This window comes from Bombina bombina, chromosome 5 (genome assembly GCF_027579735.1).
Source record: "Bombina bombina isolate aBomBom1 chromosome 5, aBomBom1.pri, whole genome shotgun sequence".
NCBI classification, from domain to species: Eukaryota; Metazoa; Chordata; class Amphibia; order Anura; family Bombinatoridae; genus Bombina; species Bombina bombina.
The window spans coordinates 809,108,158-809,127,546 of record NC_069503.1 but is presented as its reverse complement, the minus strand read 5'-3'; the positions used below and the strand labels follow the sequence as shown (position 1 = coordinate 809,127,546).

The 19,389-nt window shown below is 37.0% G+C and overlaps 1 protein-coding gene across 1 annotated transcript in view; it reads right to left on the bottom strand.

The window, feature by feature from the left end:
- The window catches only part of PIEZO2 (piezo type mechanosensitive ion channel component 2), a 655,528-nt gene that overhangs the window by 70,251 nt on the left and 565,888 nt on the right, over nucleotides 1–19,389 (bottom strand). Inside the window, exons 40-41 of the mRNA XM_053714912.1 lie at nucleotides 8,041–8,208; nucleotides 1,948–2,328 (exon numbers count right to left, since the gene is read on the bottom strand). Of these exons, the coding sequence (XP_053570887.1) occupies nucleotides 1,948–2,328; nucleotides 8,041–8,208 (549 nt within the window). The remainder of the gene's footprint in view (nucleotides 1–1,947; nucleotides 2,329–8,040; nucleotides 8,209–19,389) is intronic.

The following is a 19,389-nucleotide window of genomic DNA, read 5'->3' as shown; positions in this document are numbered from 1 at the left end:
CTATGCAATTTCTTTTTAATCTGATAAATTGTCTCTTTGTCACTCCTTTAAAACACATATTTTCGGGGCACTAGCACCTTGTAACAAGGAATTACCAGAAATATATGCTCAATATATGTTATTATATATATGTGGCTAAATTAAGGTCACATCCAAATAATGTACTTGTTCCTTATACCATTCATATGTCAAGGAGATACCTTCACCACAACCATTAAGGGAATATAATAGAACTGCAATTTTAAATAATATCTCCAAAAACAAAGGCACTGAATCAATTCACCTCAGTCTCATTATTGCAAACAGAAATTTAAAATAGGCCCAGACATACGGCAACAAAGTCAAGAACTTAGGTGCTCTAAGAAGGGTTGTAGTGGGGGTCATATAGGGATGTTACTTGGGTGTTAAGGGGGTTTGCTGCTGGGTCGTGTTAAAGCTCCCTTACGTGCTAGCTGGTTTCATTATACAATATCTTTTTTTTTTTAAGTGCCTGGAGAATTAATCTGCAAAGGCTATGTTAGGGGCTGAGGACCCTAGTGGGCCACAGATTACTAGTGCATGCAGGGCTAATATAGGATGGAGGATGCTTGATAGGCTAGGGATGTTAGTGGAATCAGTTGAGTTTAGGGTCAAATGCCATCAGGAAAGTCATAGTTATCCTTTATTGTATTGGAGAGGTTGCAGTTAGGTTTCATTGTGGTGAAATAAAGTGCCAGGGTCATTTGGGAAGTAACATTGGTAAATATATCAGAAGCACGTTATTGGGCTGGTCATTTCAACCATCTATGATAAGCCCTTATTATTTAGTGGCACTAAAAAAAAAAAAAAGTGCTGGCTCTATTTATGCTAAAGCATTGAGAGCTTGCCACAAATTATTCAGTATAATATCACATGATTATTTTAATTGCCCGAAAGAACTGATATAACAGTATATTACATTTAGATGACTCATACTGGGAATATATTATAAAATTTGATTTAATTCACTATGACCCACAGTACCAATCTCTTTTATCGTTTTACCTGTAGGGGTGCCGACCACTCACATAAATTGAATGTTTATATACGAAAAAGAAAAGAATGAGTGATTTGAGCACTCCCTTTTCAACTAATTAATTACACATATCAAGACCACTTCATCTATGGACTTTTAATCTTGAATTATTAAAAAAAAGTCAAGGATTGTTGATTAAAAACATGAAAAATGCGAAATTGCATACCAATGGGCCTCTACAGTTCACTGATTACCACAATACTAATATATACACCATATACTTGTTGTATCACTGTGTGTATATCTTGAGGGGATGATCCCTACACCATTGCTCTATTCTTGTTAGAATTCCCAATAAGCTGTGACACTCAGGGGACTTAACATTGAGGCATATTTACCAAATGTCCGTCGGACCTGATCCGTCAGTGCGGATCAGGTCTCACAGACATCGCTGAATGCGGAGAACAATATGCTCTCCATATTCAGCATTGCACCAGCAGCTCACAAGAGCTGCTGGTGCAACGCCGCCCCCTGCAGACTCATGGCCAATCGGCCGCCAGCAGGGGGGTATCAATCAACCCAATCATACTCGATCTGGTTGAATTCCGGCGATTCCTGTCCGCCTCATCAGAGCAGGCAGACAGGGTTATGGAGCAGCGCTCTTTAGACTGCTGCTCCATAACTTGTGTTTCTGGCGAGTCTCAATGGGCCTCATTATCTGTAATGACATTAAATGAAGTGATCTTGATTGCTACAGATAAACAATCAATATATTAACAAATAATTACTACTTATTTCAAGCAACTAATAAAATCAGCGCTAAATAAAGATAATTTCCAATGATACTGTGCAATAGAACAAGCAATATTTTTAACCTGATGTATTAAAATATATTAATAGTATGAAAGAAAGGATCTAAATATTAAAAAGCATCAACAAAACTACCATCTTACTTGTTGAGAAGCAGCTCACTCGCAGTCAGTTCGTGTGTTAGGGGTGGCAATATAGAGTCATGCATCTTGTCTGTACGACTGTCATCTGGGCTTAAAACCATTAAATTGTTATCTGCGGAGTCATCTTGGGATGCAAATGAAAGTTGCTCAAAGCTAACTGCTTTACTATAGGATGGTGGAATGTCCCCATCTGTAGAATACAGTGGCATTTCTGCATCGGGAGTGTAGCTTGCTTCCTCCATGTCTATGTCATATTCCTTGGCCTCTTCTTCTAAGTTTGAAGTTGGGCTTTTGCCTTCTTCCTCATGTTCATCTTCAACTTCTTCAATTGTTTCTGTTGTTCCCTGTCGTGAATAGACCATGGTGCACTGGGTTGGCTCACTGTTAGAAAAAAGATATATATTTATTTAATAAAAAGAATAGCTGGATTTGTATTAATGAGTTTTATAGCTACAACTACATTTACTGACATTGCTTAAAGTTGTAATTTATAAAGAAAAATGTGAAATGGCTGGCACAGCTATCGTATATAAATGTATTTATGTTTTCAGCAACATTTGTTTGTTAAAAATAATTCCGCAGAGGAGAAATGCAGCTTCTCATTATCTTCTGGAATAGTGGGAGCACAAGTAATATTGATGTCAGTTCTGACTGTCACTATATAAAGAGTTATGGTCAGTAAATAAGAGTTCTCCTACTTCCTTGACCACACCTCCTTAGTCAGAAGCCTGGAGTTGAGGTAAATTGACTAGCAACACATACATACAAAATTCTAAACGGGAGAGTAGAATCATTGCCAACTTTATCAGTTATGTTCATCACAAATTTAACTTTTTGTACCCCATATCATGACCTCTGTTTGAATTCATTACATACTGCCTTGCAAAAACTTTATATTACACTCATGTAATATTTGAGTTCCTTTTGTATGGCATTAAAATCCATTATAAACACAGCAGTTTGATTGTATAAAGCTGCCCAAAGTATACATGCAGTATAAGCAGAGCATATGGTTTTCTATTGTTTGGATTGGAAAGATACCATGAATTACTATAAACAAATGCACATAATTTGATTGGATGAAAAAACTTAAGAATGTAAGCTTAGCAGCCGGCCCATTTTTGGTTCAGCACCTGGGTAGCGCTTTCTGATTGGTGTCTTAATGTAGCCACCAATCAGCAAACGTTACCCAGGTGCTGAACCAAAAATAGTCCTGCTCCTAAGCTTTACATTTAAATAAAGATACCAAGAGAATTAAGAAAAATTGATAATAGGAGTAAATTAGAAAGTTGCTTTAAATTACCTGCTCTATCTGAATCATGAAAGTTTAATTTTTATTAGACTATCCCTTTAAGAAAAATACTCTCAATATTCTGCACTGAGAAGCACATACACATCAATTCATCTCCTTGCAGTCCATAAACTTAAATATGCCAATGAGAATTACAAATCAAAATGTTATAAAATGTATCATTATTGGGAACATTACATTAACTGCCTTTTTATCACAGAAGAAGAATTAATTATTAGTTCTTTTTTTATGGTTTATAGACTCTTATGGCTAGATTACTAGTTTTGCAGTAAGCTGAAAAAGCAGCGTTAACAGGTCCTAACGCTGCTTTTTCACTACCGCTGTTATTACGAGTCTTGCAGCTTTAGGGGCACTGCACACTTTTTTGGCCTTACCGCAAACCGACTTACGTAAAGTTCGTAACCCTTTTTTCTATGGGACTTCCACAGCGCCGGTATTACGAGTTTGTCCTGGGAGGCCAAAAAGTGAGCGGTACATCCTCTACCTCCAAGATTCCTAACGCATTCTAAAGTCAGTAGTTATGAGTTTTACACTACAACACTGTCGCATAAAACTCATAACTAAAGTGCTAAAAAGTACACTAACACCCATAAACTACCTGTTAACCCCTAAACCGAGGCCCTCACGCATCGCAAACACTATAATAAAAATTTTAACCCCTAATCTGCGCTCCGGACATCGCCACCACTAGAATAAAAATATTAACCCCTAAACCGCCGCACTCCCGCCTCGCAAACACTAGTTAAATATGGGGTTCTTTGTATTTTTTTATAGGTTAAAGAGCTGATTTCTTTGGGGCAATGCTCCGCAAAAGGCCCTGTTCCAATCAGCCAATGGAATGCTAGCTCAATCCTATTGGCTGATTGGATCAGCCAATAGGATTGAAGTTCAATCCTATTGGCTGATCCAATTAGCCAATAGGATTTTTTCTACCTTAATTCCGATTGGCTGATAGAATTCTATCAGCCAATCGGAATCTAAGGGACGCCATCTTGGATGACGTCATTTAAAGGTACCTTCATTCGTCGTTAGTCCGTCGGAAGAAGAGGATGCTCCGCGTCAGATGTCTTGAAGATGGACCCGCTCCGCACCGGAAGGATGAAGATAGAAGATGCCATCTGGAGGAAGACTTCTGCCCATCTGGAGGACCACTTCTGCCCGTCTGGAGGACTACTTCTGCCGGCTTCGTTGAGGAAATCTTGCCACTTGGATGAAGACACCTCCCGGTAAGTGAATCTTCGGGGGTTAGTGTTAGGTTTATTTTTTAGGTTAGGGCTTTGGGCCTGCAATAGAGCTAAATGCCCTTTTAAGGGCAATGCCCATCCAAATGCCCTTTTCAGGGCAATGGGGAGCTTAGTTTTTTTTTTAGTCAGGCTTTTATTAACAAACTTGAATCTGTGCAAAGGAGGGCTACCAAAATGGTACATGGTCTAAAAAATAAAACTTACCAGGATAGGCTCAATGACCTAAATATGTATAGCTTAGAGGAGAGAAGGGAAAGAGGTGATATGATAGCAACTTTCAAGTACATTAAAGGGTTTAGTAAAACTGAGGCTGTGGGTATTTTACATAAAATGGAAAATTCAAGAACAAGGGGTCATGAGCTCAAGCTAAAGGGTAGTACATTCAGGAGTAATTTGAGGAAGCACTTCTTTACAGAAAGAGTGATTGATTTATGGAATAAACTTCCTCAAGAGGTAGTAGCAACAAACACTGTGGGGGACTTTAAAAATGCATGGGACAAGCATAGGGCTATCCTACGAACTAGATAAGTTTATACTGTTAGGTAAGGTCGGGCAGACTTGCTGGGCCTATGGCTCTTATCTGCCGTCAATATCTATGTTTCTATGTTTCTATGTTTATTTGGGGGGTTCGTTGTGTGGGTGGTGGGTTTTACTGTTGGGGGCGTTGTTTGTATTTGTTTTTACAGGTAAAAGAGCTGATTTCTTTGGGGCAATGCCCCGCAAAAGGCCCTTTTAAGGGCTATTGATAGTTTAGTTTAGGTTAGGGGGGGTTTATTTTGGGGGGGGGCTTTTTTTTATTTTGATAGGGCTATTCGATAAAGGTGTAATTAGTTTAAATATCTTGTAATTTGTTTTTTATTTTCTGTAATTTAGTGTTTTTTTTTTGTGATTTAGCTAATTTAATTTAATTTATTTAATTGTATTTAATGTAGGGAATTTATTTAATTGTAGTGTAGTGTTAGGTGTTAGTGTAACTTAGGTAAGGTTTTATTTTACAGGTAAATTTGTATTTATTTTAGTTAGGTAGTTAGTAAATAGTTAATAATTTATTTAATAACTATTCTACCTAGTTAAAATAAATACAAACATGCCTGTAAAATAAAAATAAACCATAAGCTAGCTACAATGTAACTATTAGTTATATTGTAGCTAGCTTAGGGTTTATTTTATAGGTAAGTATTTAGTTTTAAATAGGAATAATTTAGGTAATGATAGTAGGTTTTATTTAGATTTATATAAATTATATTTAAGTTAGGGGGTGTTAGGGTTAGACTTAGGTTTAGGGGTTAATACATTTAGAATAGTGGCTGCGACGTTGGGGACGGCAGATTAGGGGTTAATAAGTGTAGGTAGGTTGCGGCGACATTGGGGCAGCAGATTAGGGGTTAATAAATATAATGTAGGTGTCGGCGATGTTGGGGGCAGCAGATTAGAGGTTAATAAGTGTAAGATTAGGGGTGTTTAGACTCAGGGTTCATGTTAGTTTCCCTATAGGAATCAATGGGGCTGCGTTACTGAGTTTTACGCTGCTTTATTGCAGGTGTTAGACTTTTTCTCAGCCGGCTCTCCCCATTGATGTCTATGGGGAAATCGTGCATGAGCACGTACGACCAGCTCACCGCTGACTTAAGCAGCGCTGGTATTGGAGGAGTAGTGTCGAGCTCAATTTTGCTCTACGCTCACTTCTTGCCTTTTAACGCCGGGTTTGTAAAAACCTGTAATACCATTGCTGCAGGTAAGTGAGCGGTGAGAAAAAACTGCACATTAGCACCACACAGCTCATAACGCAAAACTCGTAATCTAGCCGTTATACAGTTGTATTGTTTTATTTAAAATGATGAAGAGATGCAAATATTCATGTACAACGTCATATGGAGAATATCAATTATGAAATCCTAAGAACATAAAAGCAAAGAATTGTATACGTAAATTGAATAAACAAAAATATATTTGGCTGCTATGAATAATAATAGCAAACAATTCCGCTAAATTGTGTTTCTGAAAAATTTCACCTCTTCATTTTTATTGCAATGGAATATTTTCCTTATATTTTTTTGTACAAAACACATTTTTTTTATTGTTTGGCTGCTATAAAGGGTTACAAGCTGTTGCAGGCCCTTTTGGACGACAATCACCAGCAATGGAGTGCACAATACAATGATAAAAGTTAGCCAGTGTGACAGGATGAAACAAGGCTTTTATGCCAGCAGGAGATTAGAAAGGGGTTTCTCCTATAATGTATGGGTTAACTTTCTGCTGCAGTGCATACACATCTGTCTCACATTTAGGGCTACATTACAAGTGGAGCGGTAATTTAACGTGCGCAAATTTGCCCGTTTACGGGGGCACATTAAATAACCAGCCATTACATGTTGCTGGTCAATGCTATCGCAAGCTTGCGGTATCACTTTGTGCTCAAATTAATTAACCAGACATCAAATCTCTGGTTAATTACTAAAATGTCCCCCTATTGCCCCCAAAATAAAGTGTAAGGTTCCTTAATTAAAATGATTTTATTTTTTTTTAAATAACTGCATGAAGCAGTTATAAGGGGTTAAAGTAAGGGGATGTGGGGTGTTATAAATAAAACGGCACTGAAAAGTGCCTTTACATTGCGGTCTATGGGGACTGTGTTAAAACTGTAAATATATATGTAGATGCTTATATACTGTACATATATATTTATGTGTGAATATGTGAATATACACATATAAACATACATATTTATATATATATATTCATATACATATATATTTAAACTTTGCTGCCCAACGCTGCAAGACTTACCCTATTCACTGCACTACGTTCTGTGCCATGACTATTGGCATCAGAAATCAGAACGAGGCTCCCATTGGAGCCTATGAAAGTGAGCTCTCATGAATGCAAAACTTCCCTGCAATGCAAATGTGAGGTCGCTTTCACATTGCGCTCAACTTGTAATACCACCAGTATTACTAAGTGGAGAACAAATATTACATTTGCGAAAACACAAATTTGTGCTCCACTAATAATCTAGCCCTTAATCAGTTTGGTACTTTACAGGCATTTCTGTGGTAAGCAGTCTCTCTCTCACTTAGCAGACAGCTACCATAGAGGTAAAGCTGGCGATTTTGCTAATGGTTTTCAGAGAGGAGCTGGTAATAGAGACAAACTATTGTTAAGTTACAATATTTGCTGTGAATATTTGACTGGTAAGTAGATTAGCTGGCTACTTGATGGTTATTCAGATCTGTTCAATCTGTGTAGTAGGTCTCCTAAAAGTTGTAGGTTTTTCTTTCATGTTTGTGTTATGCCTGTTACAGCTTAAAGGGATGTACAACCTGTTATTTTTGCAGAATAAACCCCTGAGATTTTATATTACTTTGCCATACAGACTGTTTTGGATACTTATCCTGGGTGCTGCCTTGTCACACCAGATGGATGCTATGAATGTAATCATGTAATTCCAATTAGTTGCCCGCATTAATTAAACAAATTTTAAACATAAACAACAGTGTGAAAAAATGAATGAAGAAAACATGCATATGGATTAAGCACCTTGACGCTATACTGCCACTGTCGCCAGATGAAGAAGACATTTCCATGCTGTACATTTTACGAAGCTTAGGACGAGCACGCTCACTTGTTTTTGGTATTGTGTCTGGTCCATCTATATCGTCGAGTGTGGACTGCCTTGAGAACAGCATGGTTGCTTCAGTGTAACAGCTAGCAGCACAAACAATCAAAAGACAAAAAGTACCAAGAAAAATATTATTTATACACACATCAGTAAATTAAATGCTTTCATGCAAAAACATCTATTTTTTTATAGGATCTGCTTTGTTAGTCCAGTGATTCAGATGCCAAAATAACAAGAGTATTGCAGCAAGTACTAGGCATGGGCGAAATTTCACGATTCAGCATTCGTTTGCTAAACAAATGCTGAATATGATTGCAAGAAGCAGCATTTGTTTCGGTTCGGCACTGGATATATCAGTCTGAACGAGCAAAACATAGAGATCTGTGCATATCTAGATCTTTGGGTGTTGCACTTTCACACTGATATATTCGGCGCCTAAATTAAAATAATGCAGCCGCCTGCAGCCATATTTGGACTTCGTTTTGCAAACAAATGTCAAATACCAATATTTCACCCATGCCTAGTAAGTATTGATTTATTGGAATAGCAATGCATTAAAGACACCCTTTCTTAAGTTTTTATATGATTAAGAACTCTTCATGGATTCTGAAAACCACCACTGACATTACAGAACACCCATTTAATTATATCAAGCACTACAATACTTACAATTAGCACACATATTATTGTAATTTACTCCATTTGTATATATATATATATATATATATATATATATATATATATATATATAAAAATAAATAAATATATATATATATATATATATATATATACACATACACACAGTTTTTAATTGTACACTGAACTTTCTAAGCTTATTTTAAATAATTTGTAAATGTTTATTGCCACAGATTATTTTCCATCTGAAAAAAAATATTCCAGATTTGACTTGAATGATGGATTTTGCAGAAAAGAAAATTATGGGTTTTGCAGAAAAGAAAATGTTGATAAGTTTATGAAAGGAAATAAATAACATATACCCAATATATAATTGATTAATATCGGTTTATAAATTAGATACACTGTAATTACTATATTTCAGTACATTTACATCTCTTACTGCATTATTTCACTGTACTGACAACAGTAAGTGTTTTGAAGAAGTGAATTTCCAGATAATTGTATTTAAATCAAACATAATCTGATTTGCCTGTCTTATTTGCAGTTGAGTAGGTCAGTGTGTCTATAAACTGTCAAAATGAAATTAAGCATTTAAGAATGTTATAGATTTCAGAGCATCTGTATTCCACAAAGACACTTAAGCATTTCTCACAGATCATCACTTCGACAAAGAACGTAAAAACAACTTCTGATTATTTTCTAAATGGAATAAAAGGTTCGATTTGATATTTAGCTAGCAAACCACAGATCACAGCTAATTAAAAATTATAGAGCACCTACTCATACCTATAAAATAATTGAATTGGCATCTCTTAATTGAGGTCTTGATGAGATAGACAAGTGTCTGACATCAGCAGTCTAATACATATTCCTCAGATCAATCTTTTATGTAATTTAGGTTTGAAAATGATTAATGTTATAAATAATTGGTTGTGTGTTTTCCTCTTTTATTTATTCACTTTTTAATGCAGGGATGTAATGTTTTTTATGTGAGATTTACTAAACTAATAAGTAAAACTGTATGTAAATTGACTTTGTTTTAGTAATAGAACATTTTTGTGAACCTAGATAACAGAAAGTTGTACCGGAAGTGCATGGTAATGCTTTAATGGATAGAAATATTTGCGTAAAATGTGAAAATAATTTGCAGGGACTTGAGAAGAATATACAGTATCCCAAAAAAGTAAGCACATGCCTCACATTTTTGAAAATATTTTATTATATCTTTTCATGTGACAACACTGAAGAAATGACACTTTGCTACAATGTAAAGTAGTGAGTGTACATCCTGTATAACAGTGTACATTTGCTGTCCCCTCAAAATAACTCAACACACAGCCATTAATGTCTAATCCGTTGGAAACAACAGTGAGTACACCCCTAAGTGGAAATTTCCAAATTGGGCCCAAAGTGTCAATATTTTGTGTGGCCACCATTATTTTCCAGCACTGCCTTAACCCTCTTGGGCATGGAGTTCACCAGAGCTTCACAGGTTGCCACTGGAGTCCTCTTCTACCCCTCCATGACAACATCACGGAGCTGATGGATGTTAGAGACCTTGCGCTCCCCCACCTTCCATTTGAGGATGCCCCACAAATGCTCAATAGGGATTAGGTCTGGAGACATGCTTGGCCAGTCCATCACATTTACCATCAGCTTCTTTAGCAAGGCAGTGGTAATATTGGAGGGGTGTTTGGGGTCGTTATCATGTTGGAATACTGTCCTGCGGCCCAGTCTCCAAATGGAGGGGATCATGCTCTGCTTCAGTATGTCAGAGTACATGTTGGCATTTATGGTTCCCTCAGTGAACTGTAGCTCCCCAGTGCCGGCAGAAGTTTTCTGGCTTACTTGTGCATCATCGTTAGAAGAGGCTTCCTTATGGGACGACAGCCATGCAGACCAATTTGATGCAGTGTGCAGCGTATGGTCTGAGCACTGACAGGCTGACCCCCCACCCCTTCAACCTCTGCAACAATGCTGGCAGCACTCATACGTCTATTTCCCAAAGACAATCTCTGGATATAACGCTGAGCATGTGCACTCAACTTCTTTGGTTGACCATGGCGAGGCCTGTTCTGAGTGGAACCTGTCCTGTGAAACCGCTGTATGGTCTTGCCTACCATGCTGCAGCTCAGTTTCAGGGTCTTGGCAATCTTCTTATAGCCTAGGCCATCTTTATGTAGAGTAACAATTCTTTTTTTCAGATCCTCAGAGAGTTCTTTGCCATGAGGTGCCATGTTGAACTTCCAGTGACCAGTATGAGAGAGTGTGAGCGATAACACCAAATTAAACACACCTGCTCCCCATTCACACCTGAGACCTTGTAACACTAATGAGTCACATGACACCGGGGAGGGAAAATGGCTAATTGGGCCAAATTTGGACATTTCCATTTAGGGGTGTACTCACTTTTGTTGCCAACAGTTTAAATATTAATGGCTGTGTGTTGAGTTATTTTGAGGGGACAGCAAATTTACACTGTTATACAGGCTGTACATTTACCACTTTACATTGTAGCAAAGTGTAATTTCTTCAGTGTTGTCACATGAAAAGTTATAATAAAAAAATGTGAGGAGTGTACTCACTTTTGTGGGATACTGTATATCAAAAGTAATTTGATGACCATACAAAAGAAAGTATAAATTATGGCACATAAACTAAATACAGACATCTGTCCAAATTGATCAACATTTTTGGGGGTCTGTAAGGTGAAATTTGACCGTGTAAATTCCCTTATACCATTCAGCAAAATAAAATAATTGAATGCTCCTGAATGGATTCTCTTGGGTGATGTCTACTTTTCTGTATGAAAAAGTGAGGTAAATGCAATAAAGTTCTGTATTCAACAGTTATTCACTTTAGATCTGTATTTGTTAAAGTTACTTTAAACACCCTGAGAAATTAATCAGGCCAGGACTGAGAATAGGGCATATAGGGCATTTGCCTGGTGGACTGGGGCCAGTAGAAGGCTGGGGCTGGTTGCTTTAGCCCAGCTTTATTATTTGTGCATGATGCAGGGCCAGCCAATCCCTGTCTCCCACTACCTTGCTATGTCTGTGAGCCAGGTTAGGGCTAAGCCTTGCTCCCCCAGAATTATGTCAAAATAATTCTCCTCACAATGGCTAGCTCTGTAGGATGCTAAATGACACTATGCAGAGAAGTCTCCTCTGATGGATTTGCATTCAGTACAGGGTTTGTATGTGACAGCTTCAGATAACCTCACAGCTGTGTAGGTAAGGAGTATACTATACATGCTCATATAGAAGTAACACTGTTGTTGGGGTATGCATATGTCTGTTGTCTGTCCTTTAGTATATACTTGCATACGGCTACCATTATCACCATTTTTCTATCTGTAAACTGTATTGTTTATCTGTGTCCTGCCTCTTGAGTTTGGGCATATCTACAGTACACACATCTAGGGCCCATTCTAGCCCTTCAGTCAGTAGTGGCATTCTTGGATTGTATTAATATGCCTTTATGGTGGCAACATTTCCAAGATGTCGACCAAAGTGTTGGCACAGAAAAACCTACGACCACACTTATACAAGAAGCCTGAACAAGTGCATATTCTCTGGTGTGGACTAGCCAAGGGAGAAGGAAAACCAATTCTCTTGATCGTGCATGCTGAAGTCTGTGAGTGCCAGTTTTTGTGTGATTATAGTTTTTTGAAGTGTGTTTGTGTGTGCATGTGAACGCTATGTGAGTTATTTCTCTCAGAGTGCAGCTTACATATGACGACATGTGTTCAGGTGCTTGTTAGTTTGAGTAACTTTGACTGCACAGGCTGAATAGCAAGAAAAGTTTTTTTCTATATTTAAATGTGAACCTCAAAAGCTTCATTTTTTTATTACATTTAACTTTTTTACTATCTAATGACAACCAATTACAAAAAAGTGTTACAAACTTTAAATGTTTTTGTAAATAAAACTAGTACATTAAGCTTGTCAGTTTTGGAATATGGTTAAATAACACAAGGGTGAGGAGTGGGCTTCTCTGCCTTGAAATACTAGGCCTAGTTTTGGCCCAAGTCTGGCCCTGATTGTAATATAAAATGTTTAATTATTTCCAATAAAACAACTTTGCAATATACTTTCATTATTTTTTTTTTTCCACCTCTTCATCTGAGTTTTGTAATTATGGGAACTGTAAATACATATCTATATATATACAGGGAGTGCAGAATTATTAGGCAAATGAGTATTTTGACCACATCATCCTCTTTATGCATGTTGTCTTACTCCAAGCTGTATAGGCTGGAAAGCCTACTACCAATTAAGCATATTAGGTGATGTGCATCTCTGTAATGAGAAGGGGTGTGGTCTAATGACATCAACACCCTATATCAGGTGTGCATAATTATTAGGCAACTTCCTTTCCTTTGGCAAAATGGGTCAAAAGAAGGACTTGACAGGCTCAGAAAAGTCAAAAATAGTGAGATATCTTGCAGAGGGATGCAGCACTCTTAAAATTGCAAAGCTTCTGAAGCGTGATCATCGAACAATCAAGCATTTCATTCAAAATAGTCAATAGGGTCGCAAGAAGCGTGTGGAAAAACCAAGGCGCAAAATAACTGCCCATGAACTGAGAAAAGTCAAGCGTGCAGCTGCCAAGATGCCACTTGCCACCAGTTTGGCCATATTTCAGAGCTGCAACATCACTGGAGTGCCCAAAAGCACAAGGTGTGCAATACTCAGAGACATGGCCAAGGTAAGAAAGGCTGAAAGACGACCACCACTGAACAAGACACACAAGCTGAAACGTCAAGACTGGGCCAAGAAATATCTCAAGACTGATTTTTATAAGGTTTTATGGACTGATGAAATGAGAGTCTTGATGGGCCAGATGGATGGGCCCGTGGCTGGATTGGTAAAGGGCAGAGAGCTCCAGTCCGACTCAGACGCCAGCAAGGTGGAGTACTGGTTTGGGCTGGTATCATCAAAGATGAGCTTGTGGGGCCTTTTCGGGTTGAGGATGGAGTCAAGCTCAACTCCCAGTCCTACTGCCAGTTTCTGGAAGACACCTTCTTCAAGCAGTGGTACAGGAAGAAGTCTGCATCCTTCAAGAAAAACATGATTTTCATGCAGGACAATGCTCCATCACACGCGTCCAAGTACTCCACAGCGTGGCTGTCAAGAAAGGGTATAAAAGAAGAAAATCTAATGACATGGCCTCCTTGTTCACCTGATCTGAACCCCATTGAGAACCTGTGGTCCATCATCAAATGTGAGATTTACAAGGAGGGAAAACAGTACACCTCTCTGAACAGTGTCTGGGAGGCTGTGGTTGCTGCTGCATGCAATGTTGATGGTGAACAGATCAAAACACTGACAGAATCCATGGATGGCAGGCTTTTGAGTGTCCTTGCAAAGAAAGGTGGCTATATTGGTCACTGATTTGTTTTTGTTTTGTTTTTGAATGTCAGAAATGTATATTTGTGAATGTTGAGATGTTATATTGGTTTCACTGGTAAAAATAAATAATTGAAATGGGTATATATTTGTTTTTTGTTAAGTTGCCTAATAATTATGCACACTAATAGTCACCTGCACACACAGATATCCCCCTAAAATAGTTATAACTAAAAACAAACTAAAAACTACTTCCAAAACTATTCAGCTTTGATATTAATGAGTTTTTTGGGTTCATTGAGAACATGGTTGTTGTTCAATAATAAAATTAATCCTCAAAAATACAACTTGCCTAATAATTCTGCACTCCCTGTATATATATATATATATATATATATATATATATACACAGTATATATACTGTATATACACACACACATGTTTTCCTATTTGGCCACAATAGACAACAAACTGCAAAGAATGTAGTTTTTGTTTATATAATGATTTTAGCTATCCTTGTCTACTGCAGTAACAAGTCTGGATTGGCTCCTCCAAATAAGACAAATAGTGGGTGGAGTTTGGCTTTTGAAATCAATGCAGCAACAAAGGTTTCTTGTTATAGAATAACATAAACATCTTGTAATCACAAGGCCTCTATAAGCAGCAGTCTACTTATGATTAAGACATTAACGTCTAATAATTTTAATTAAAGCTGTATTCTGTGCAAAACAAGTCTTACCGTGATTCTATGCAAAACAAGTCTTACAGATGTTCATTGAGTATAAGTGAGTGTCCTTGCAACTCACACTTCAGAGACATAAAAAACTATAATTGTATTACTTTAGTAACTCATTTATAGCTGTAACTAAAATGAAAAAACAAGAAGGCACTAAAAGCTTAGGCCAACAATTAGTAGGTTATGGGTGTAAGTTTACTTGAAAAAGATATTCAGTAAACTCCTGCTTACAGAGCTATCCCTTTAAAACCAGAGCCTTCATGCTTCTAAATAGCTCACAAAGCTTTGTGGTATTGTGTATATAAAGGTAGTTCCTGAATCCGATAATTGCCTTTTCCACAACACTCACTCAGTCCAGTCTTTGGTATTCACAGCTAAGCGTCCTCGCTCCATCTGCTCCTCCGGCTTTCCCCAGTCACGTGATCCGGATACGTCCGATCACAGCTGACAGCTGCACACTTAGCTGCGGAAATCTCTTAGTCGCCAGAGTCCACAGATTCGGAGTGGGTAGTCTTTCAGCAGTCCTGCAACTAATGTGCAACAGCACACAGGATTCTCTATCCCGGGCAAACTACACTTTAACAGAAGGATGTGATTTCTCCCACGGTACGCATTTCACCCGAAATGTGGGGCTTTTTCAAGATGTTAGCACCAGAGGGTTAGGTCTTTATATATACAACTGCTGTTTTTTCATTGGTTAAAACAGACCAATCTCTTTAAGTGGTATTTTTAAAAACCCTTTTTTTGGCTTTAGTACAAAATCCAATTCTTTGGAATTATATCGCTCTTCTTTTACAACACAGACATATCAGAAAGAATAAACAGAAATAAAAACTAAATTGCAAATATAGTTTTCATAATTATGTACAATTACTACAAAGTTTAATGGATAACATTATGGGGCCGATTTAAGAAGTAGCGTATGCTGCTGTTTGCGTGCAAGCCTTCAAGCTCACCAGAAACATAAGTTAAGAAGCAGCGGTCTGAGGTGGCGGACAGCAATCATCCCGATCAGATACGATCGGGATGATTGACACCCCCTGCTAGCGGCCGATTGGCTGTGAATGTGCAGGGGGCGGCATTGCACAAGTATTTCACTAGAAATGCTTGTCCAATAATAAATCGGCCCCAATGAATCACATACTCTCAGACTTTTCCTTGCATCTATGCAATCCTTAAGGAATATACTCAGTAGATATAATAAAACCAATATGTTAAACCAAAAACATTATGTTACGTAAAACTTTGTGGTTTCTTTCAGTATCATTGTTAAATTCACGCTACCATCATTAACATTCATAATTTAGTTAACCCATATATCTATTTCTTTAATCTGATAAAAAAGGTGAAAGGTCCAATTTGGAATTTAGACCCTTTGGGAACAGGAGCGAGGACACTAAGCTGTGAATACCGGAGAACGGCCCGAGTGAGTGTTGTGGAAAGGAGGTAATAAACCAAGAGGCACAATTACTGGATTCTGGTACGGCCTTAATGTACACAATAACACAAAGGTTTGTGAGTGATTTAGAAGGACAAATGCTCTGGTTTGAAATGGATAGCTCTGTAATCAGGAATCTACTGAAAATCTTTTTTCAAGTGAACTGACACCCATAAGACTGCCTGGTGTAAATTGACTCTGGTGGCAGCAAGAACTGTTAAGGATTTTTAATTTGGTGGTAACAAATAGGACTGTGGTTTTGGCTTTGCAAAGCATATTTTATTATCAAGGATCCAAATTATAGTTGTTTTTATTATATTTTTCTGTGAAAGATCTGAATGTGTGGGAGACGTCCTAAATAGAAACACAAATATATAAGGTTATTTTATTGTTAATAATAACATAAATACTGAACCGCCTAAGCTTTTAGCGCCCTCCTGTTTTATTTGAGTTGTTCTATCATTGGCTATTTGTGAGGTCTGGCCTGAGTCTATTCACAAAATATCTTTTCTAAATTAAACTAAATTATAGCTGTACCAAACTGGCCTCTACAATAGCTATAACATAACATGATTTTAAACCTAGGAAAACTGCAAAAGACTAAAAATGTATAGACCCAATATACTTTATGGAATATGGGCATATCTAAGAGTGCCAATGGCATATAAACAAAATGGTATTACTGTAGTGTTTAAATCATCTTACTAGAAGGCTGGTGACTGTTTCTCACAACTTCCTGTAAAAACAGTTTTACCTTTATTTCAATAATTTATAGAATGAGAAAAAAAACAGAGGCACTGACAAGACATAATTAGGCAGATGCTCTGGTAAATGGTCACCCACAGGCAACGTTAGAATAACTGACATATTTTAATAATGCATACATATGCTTTATTTTGATATTATAGTCTTGTCAAATTGATTTATGAATGCTACAATTAAATAACACCAACAAAATATTTTACAACACGGACATAAAAAGAACACAAATTTTAGGCAGGTCCATTTGACAGTTATGCTATCTATCTATCTATCTATCTATCTATCTATCTATCTTTTTTAATATTTTAAAATGTTACTTACCGTAATTAATTTAAGATACAATTTCCATTACTAGTAATAATTCAGCTTAATTTGGTAATGGAGTTAAGAGTTGTAAATATCTGAAAAATGTGTTTTGAATGAACAATTCTAATGAAATGTAGCTATGGCTTCAGTGCTATGCACCCATATCATATTAAATTAGTAAGGTATCCTTTGAAATACAAGGCACCTGACTCTAAATTGATCATAGGGAACTTAGAAAACATTTAATCCACTTCTGAAGGTTTAAGCAGTTTTGACTTCTTAGTTAATTGATTAACTTATACCATAAATCTAGAATCCAAAGTGGGTTTTGGCGAGATATCTTATGCTGCGACTTATCTGGCAGATGCTTATTGGGCTTTTAGCTCACCAGTGGCTTGTTTTAGATCATTAATAGTTTGTTTTGTCCCTCTGGAGATTTTCTCCTTGTGAACTGTAATTGCATTATATGTAGATTAGGTTTTCCACATCCAGTCTCAGTGGGATCACTTAACATATCATGCTCCAAGGAAACATCTTATTTGTTCTAAGTATAGTCTAGGAAATCTGCTTTAAACTTCTTAATGATATTCTCAAGAGAGTATAAATCCATTTTGTTGTTTGTGTTGATGAAGATTATTGATATTATTATTATTCTAAAATGTATTAGTACACTTCTCATTTTCAAATATTTGTGTTCACATTTACATGCACACCCACTTGCACGCGTGCGCACACACACAGATGTACCATAGCTGAAATTCACATGCATTTTAGTGAAGATTTGTCTCAAGAAGCTAGCTGTTAAGAGTCAATGTAGAGCTGCTGGTACAAGTTATTTATTTTTTTACATTTGATAGAAAACATAGTACATGCAGCATACATTTCCACTTTCAAAATTTCTTCTACAGGTGCTTTCTGGTTAAACAAAATGTTGACTTTTTTACAGCCCCTTATCTGTGATAGTAAAGGACCATTACATACAGTAGAATTACATAATTAACAAATGCATTAAAACAAGACAAGCACTATGGGATAGATTTACCAAATGTTGAGCGGACATGATTCGCTACAGCGAATTATGTCCACTCAACATTGCTAAATGCCGACAGTATACACTGTCAGCATTTATCATTGCACAAGCATTTTAAGTGAAATGCTTGTGCAATGCCGTCCACTGCTCACTGGCGGTCAATTGGCTGCTATCAGGTGCTGTCAATTATTCTGATCGGATCGGGATGATTTCAATCCGCAACCAATCTGCTGCCTCTTAATAAATGGAGCCCATAGTCTGATGACTATCAGACTATCAAACTATCAGACTAGTAGATTTTTTTCTGACAACTTTCAATGTTAGCTCAATTTTTACTTTAGTGTTCCTTTAACAAAAGGCATCATACATTGTTTTTCTTCTAGGTCAAAGGAGTTATCTGCACTTCCAATATCTAATCAGGTGTGTTATGCCACCATATTATAACAGGATCCCTATTCTCAATCTCTCTTTCTTATGCTAATTAACACAACTCTGTAATAGTGGTAATGTAAACAAAATACTACACAAAATAACTATAAAGTGACTAGTAATAGGAGGCGCTCTAACGGTATGTATATGAAGAAGGGGGATGGTAACAAAGCAACTTAGGCAATGTACCTGTATAAAAATATAATACAGTATTTAGATTTGGTGCCCCCTGTAAGGACAAATTGGAATGCCAATCATATTAAACATATACATAATAGATATAAATAAAATAGATATAAATAAAATAAAAATAAAAAATACATAGATAATCGTGAGTCTCTTTGTGTAATATTACACTTGTATCAGAAAGTTCAATCTGGTAGGGCTCCAATTAGACCGGTATTTGATAGAAGACTGCTCTCTCCTCACAAATAGGAGGAGAATATAAAGAACAAGATAGGCGCATGTGTGTACCAGAAACACAATGGAAATAAGCAAAAAAAAAGCCCTAAACAGGGTACTCATATTTGTGAGGAGCACTCAGACAGTGCTATTAGAGACAGGCTGGGGGTTTAG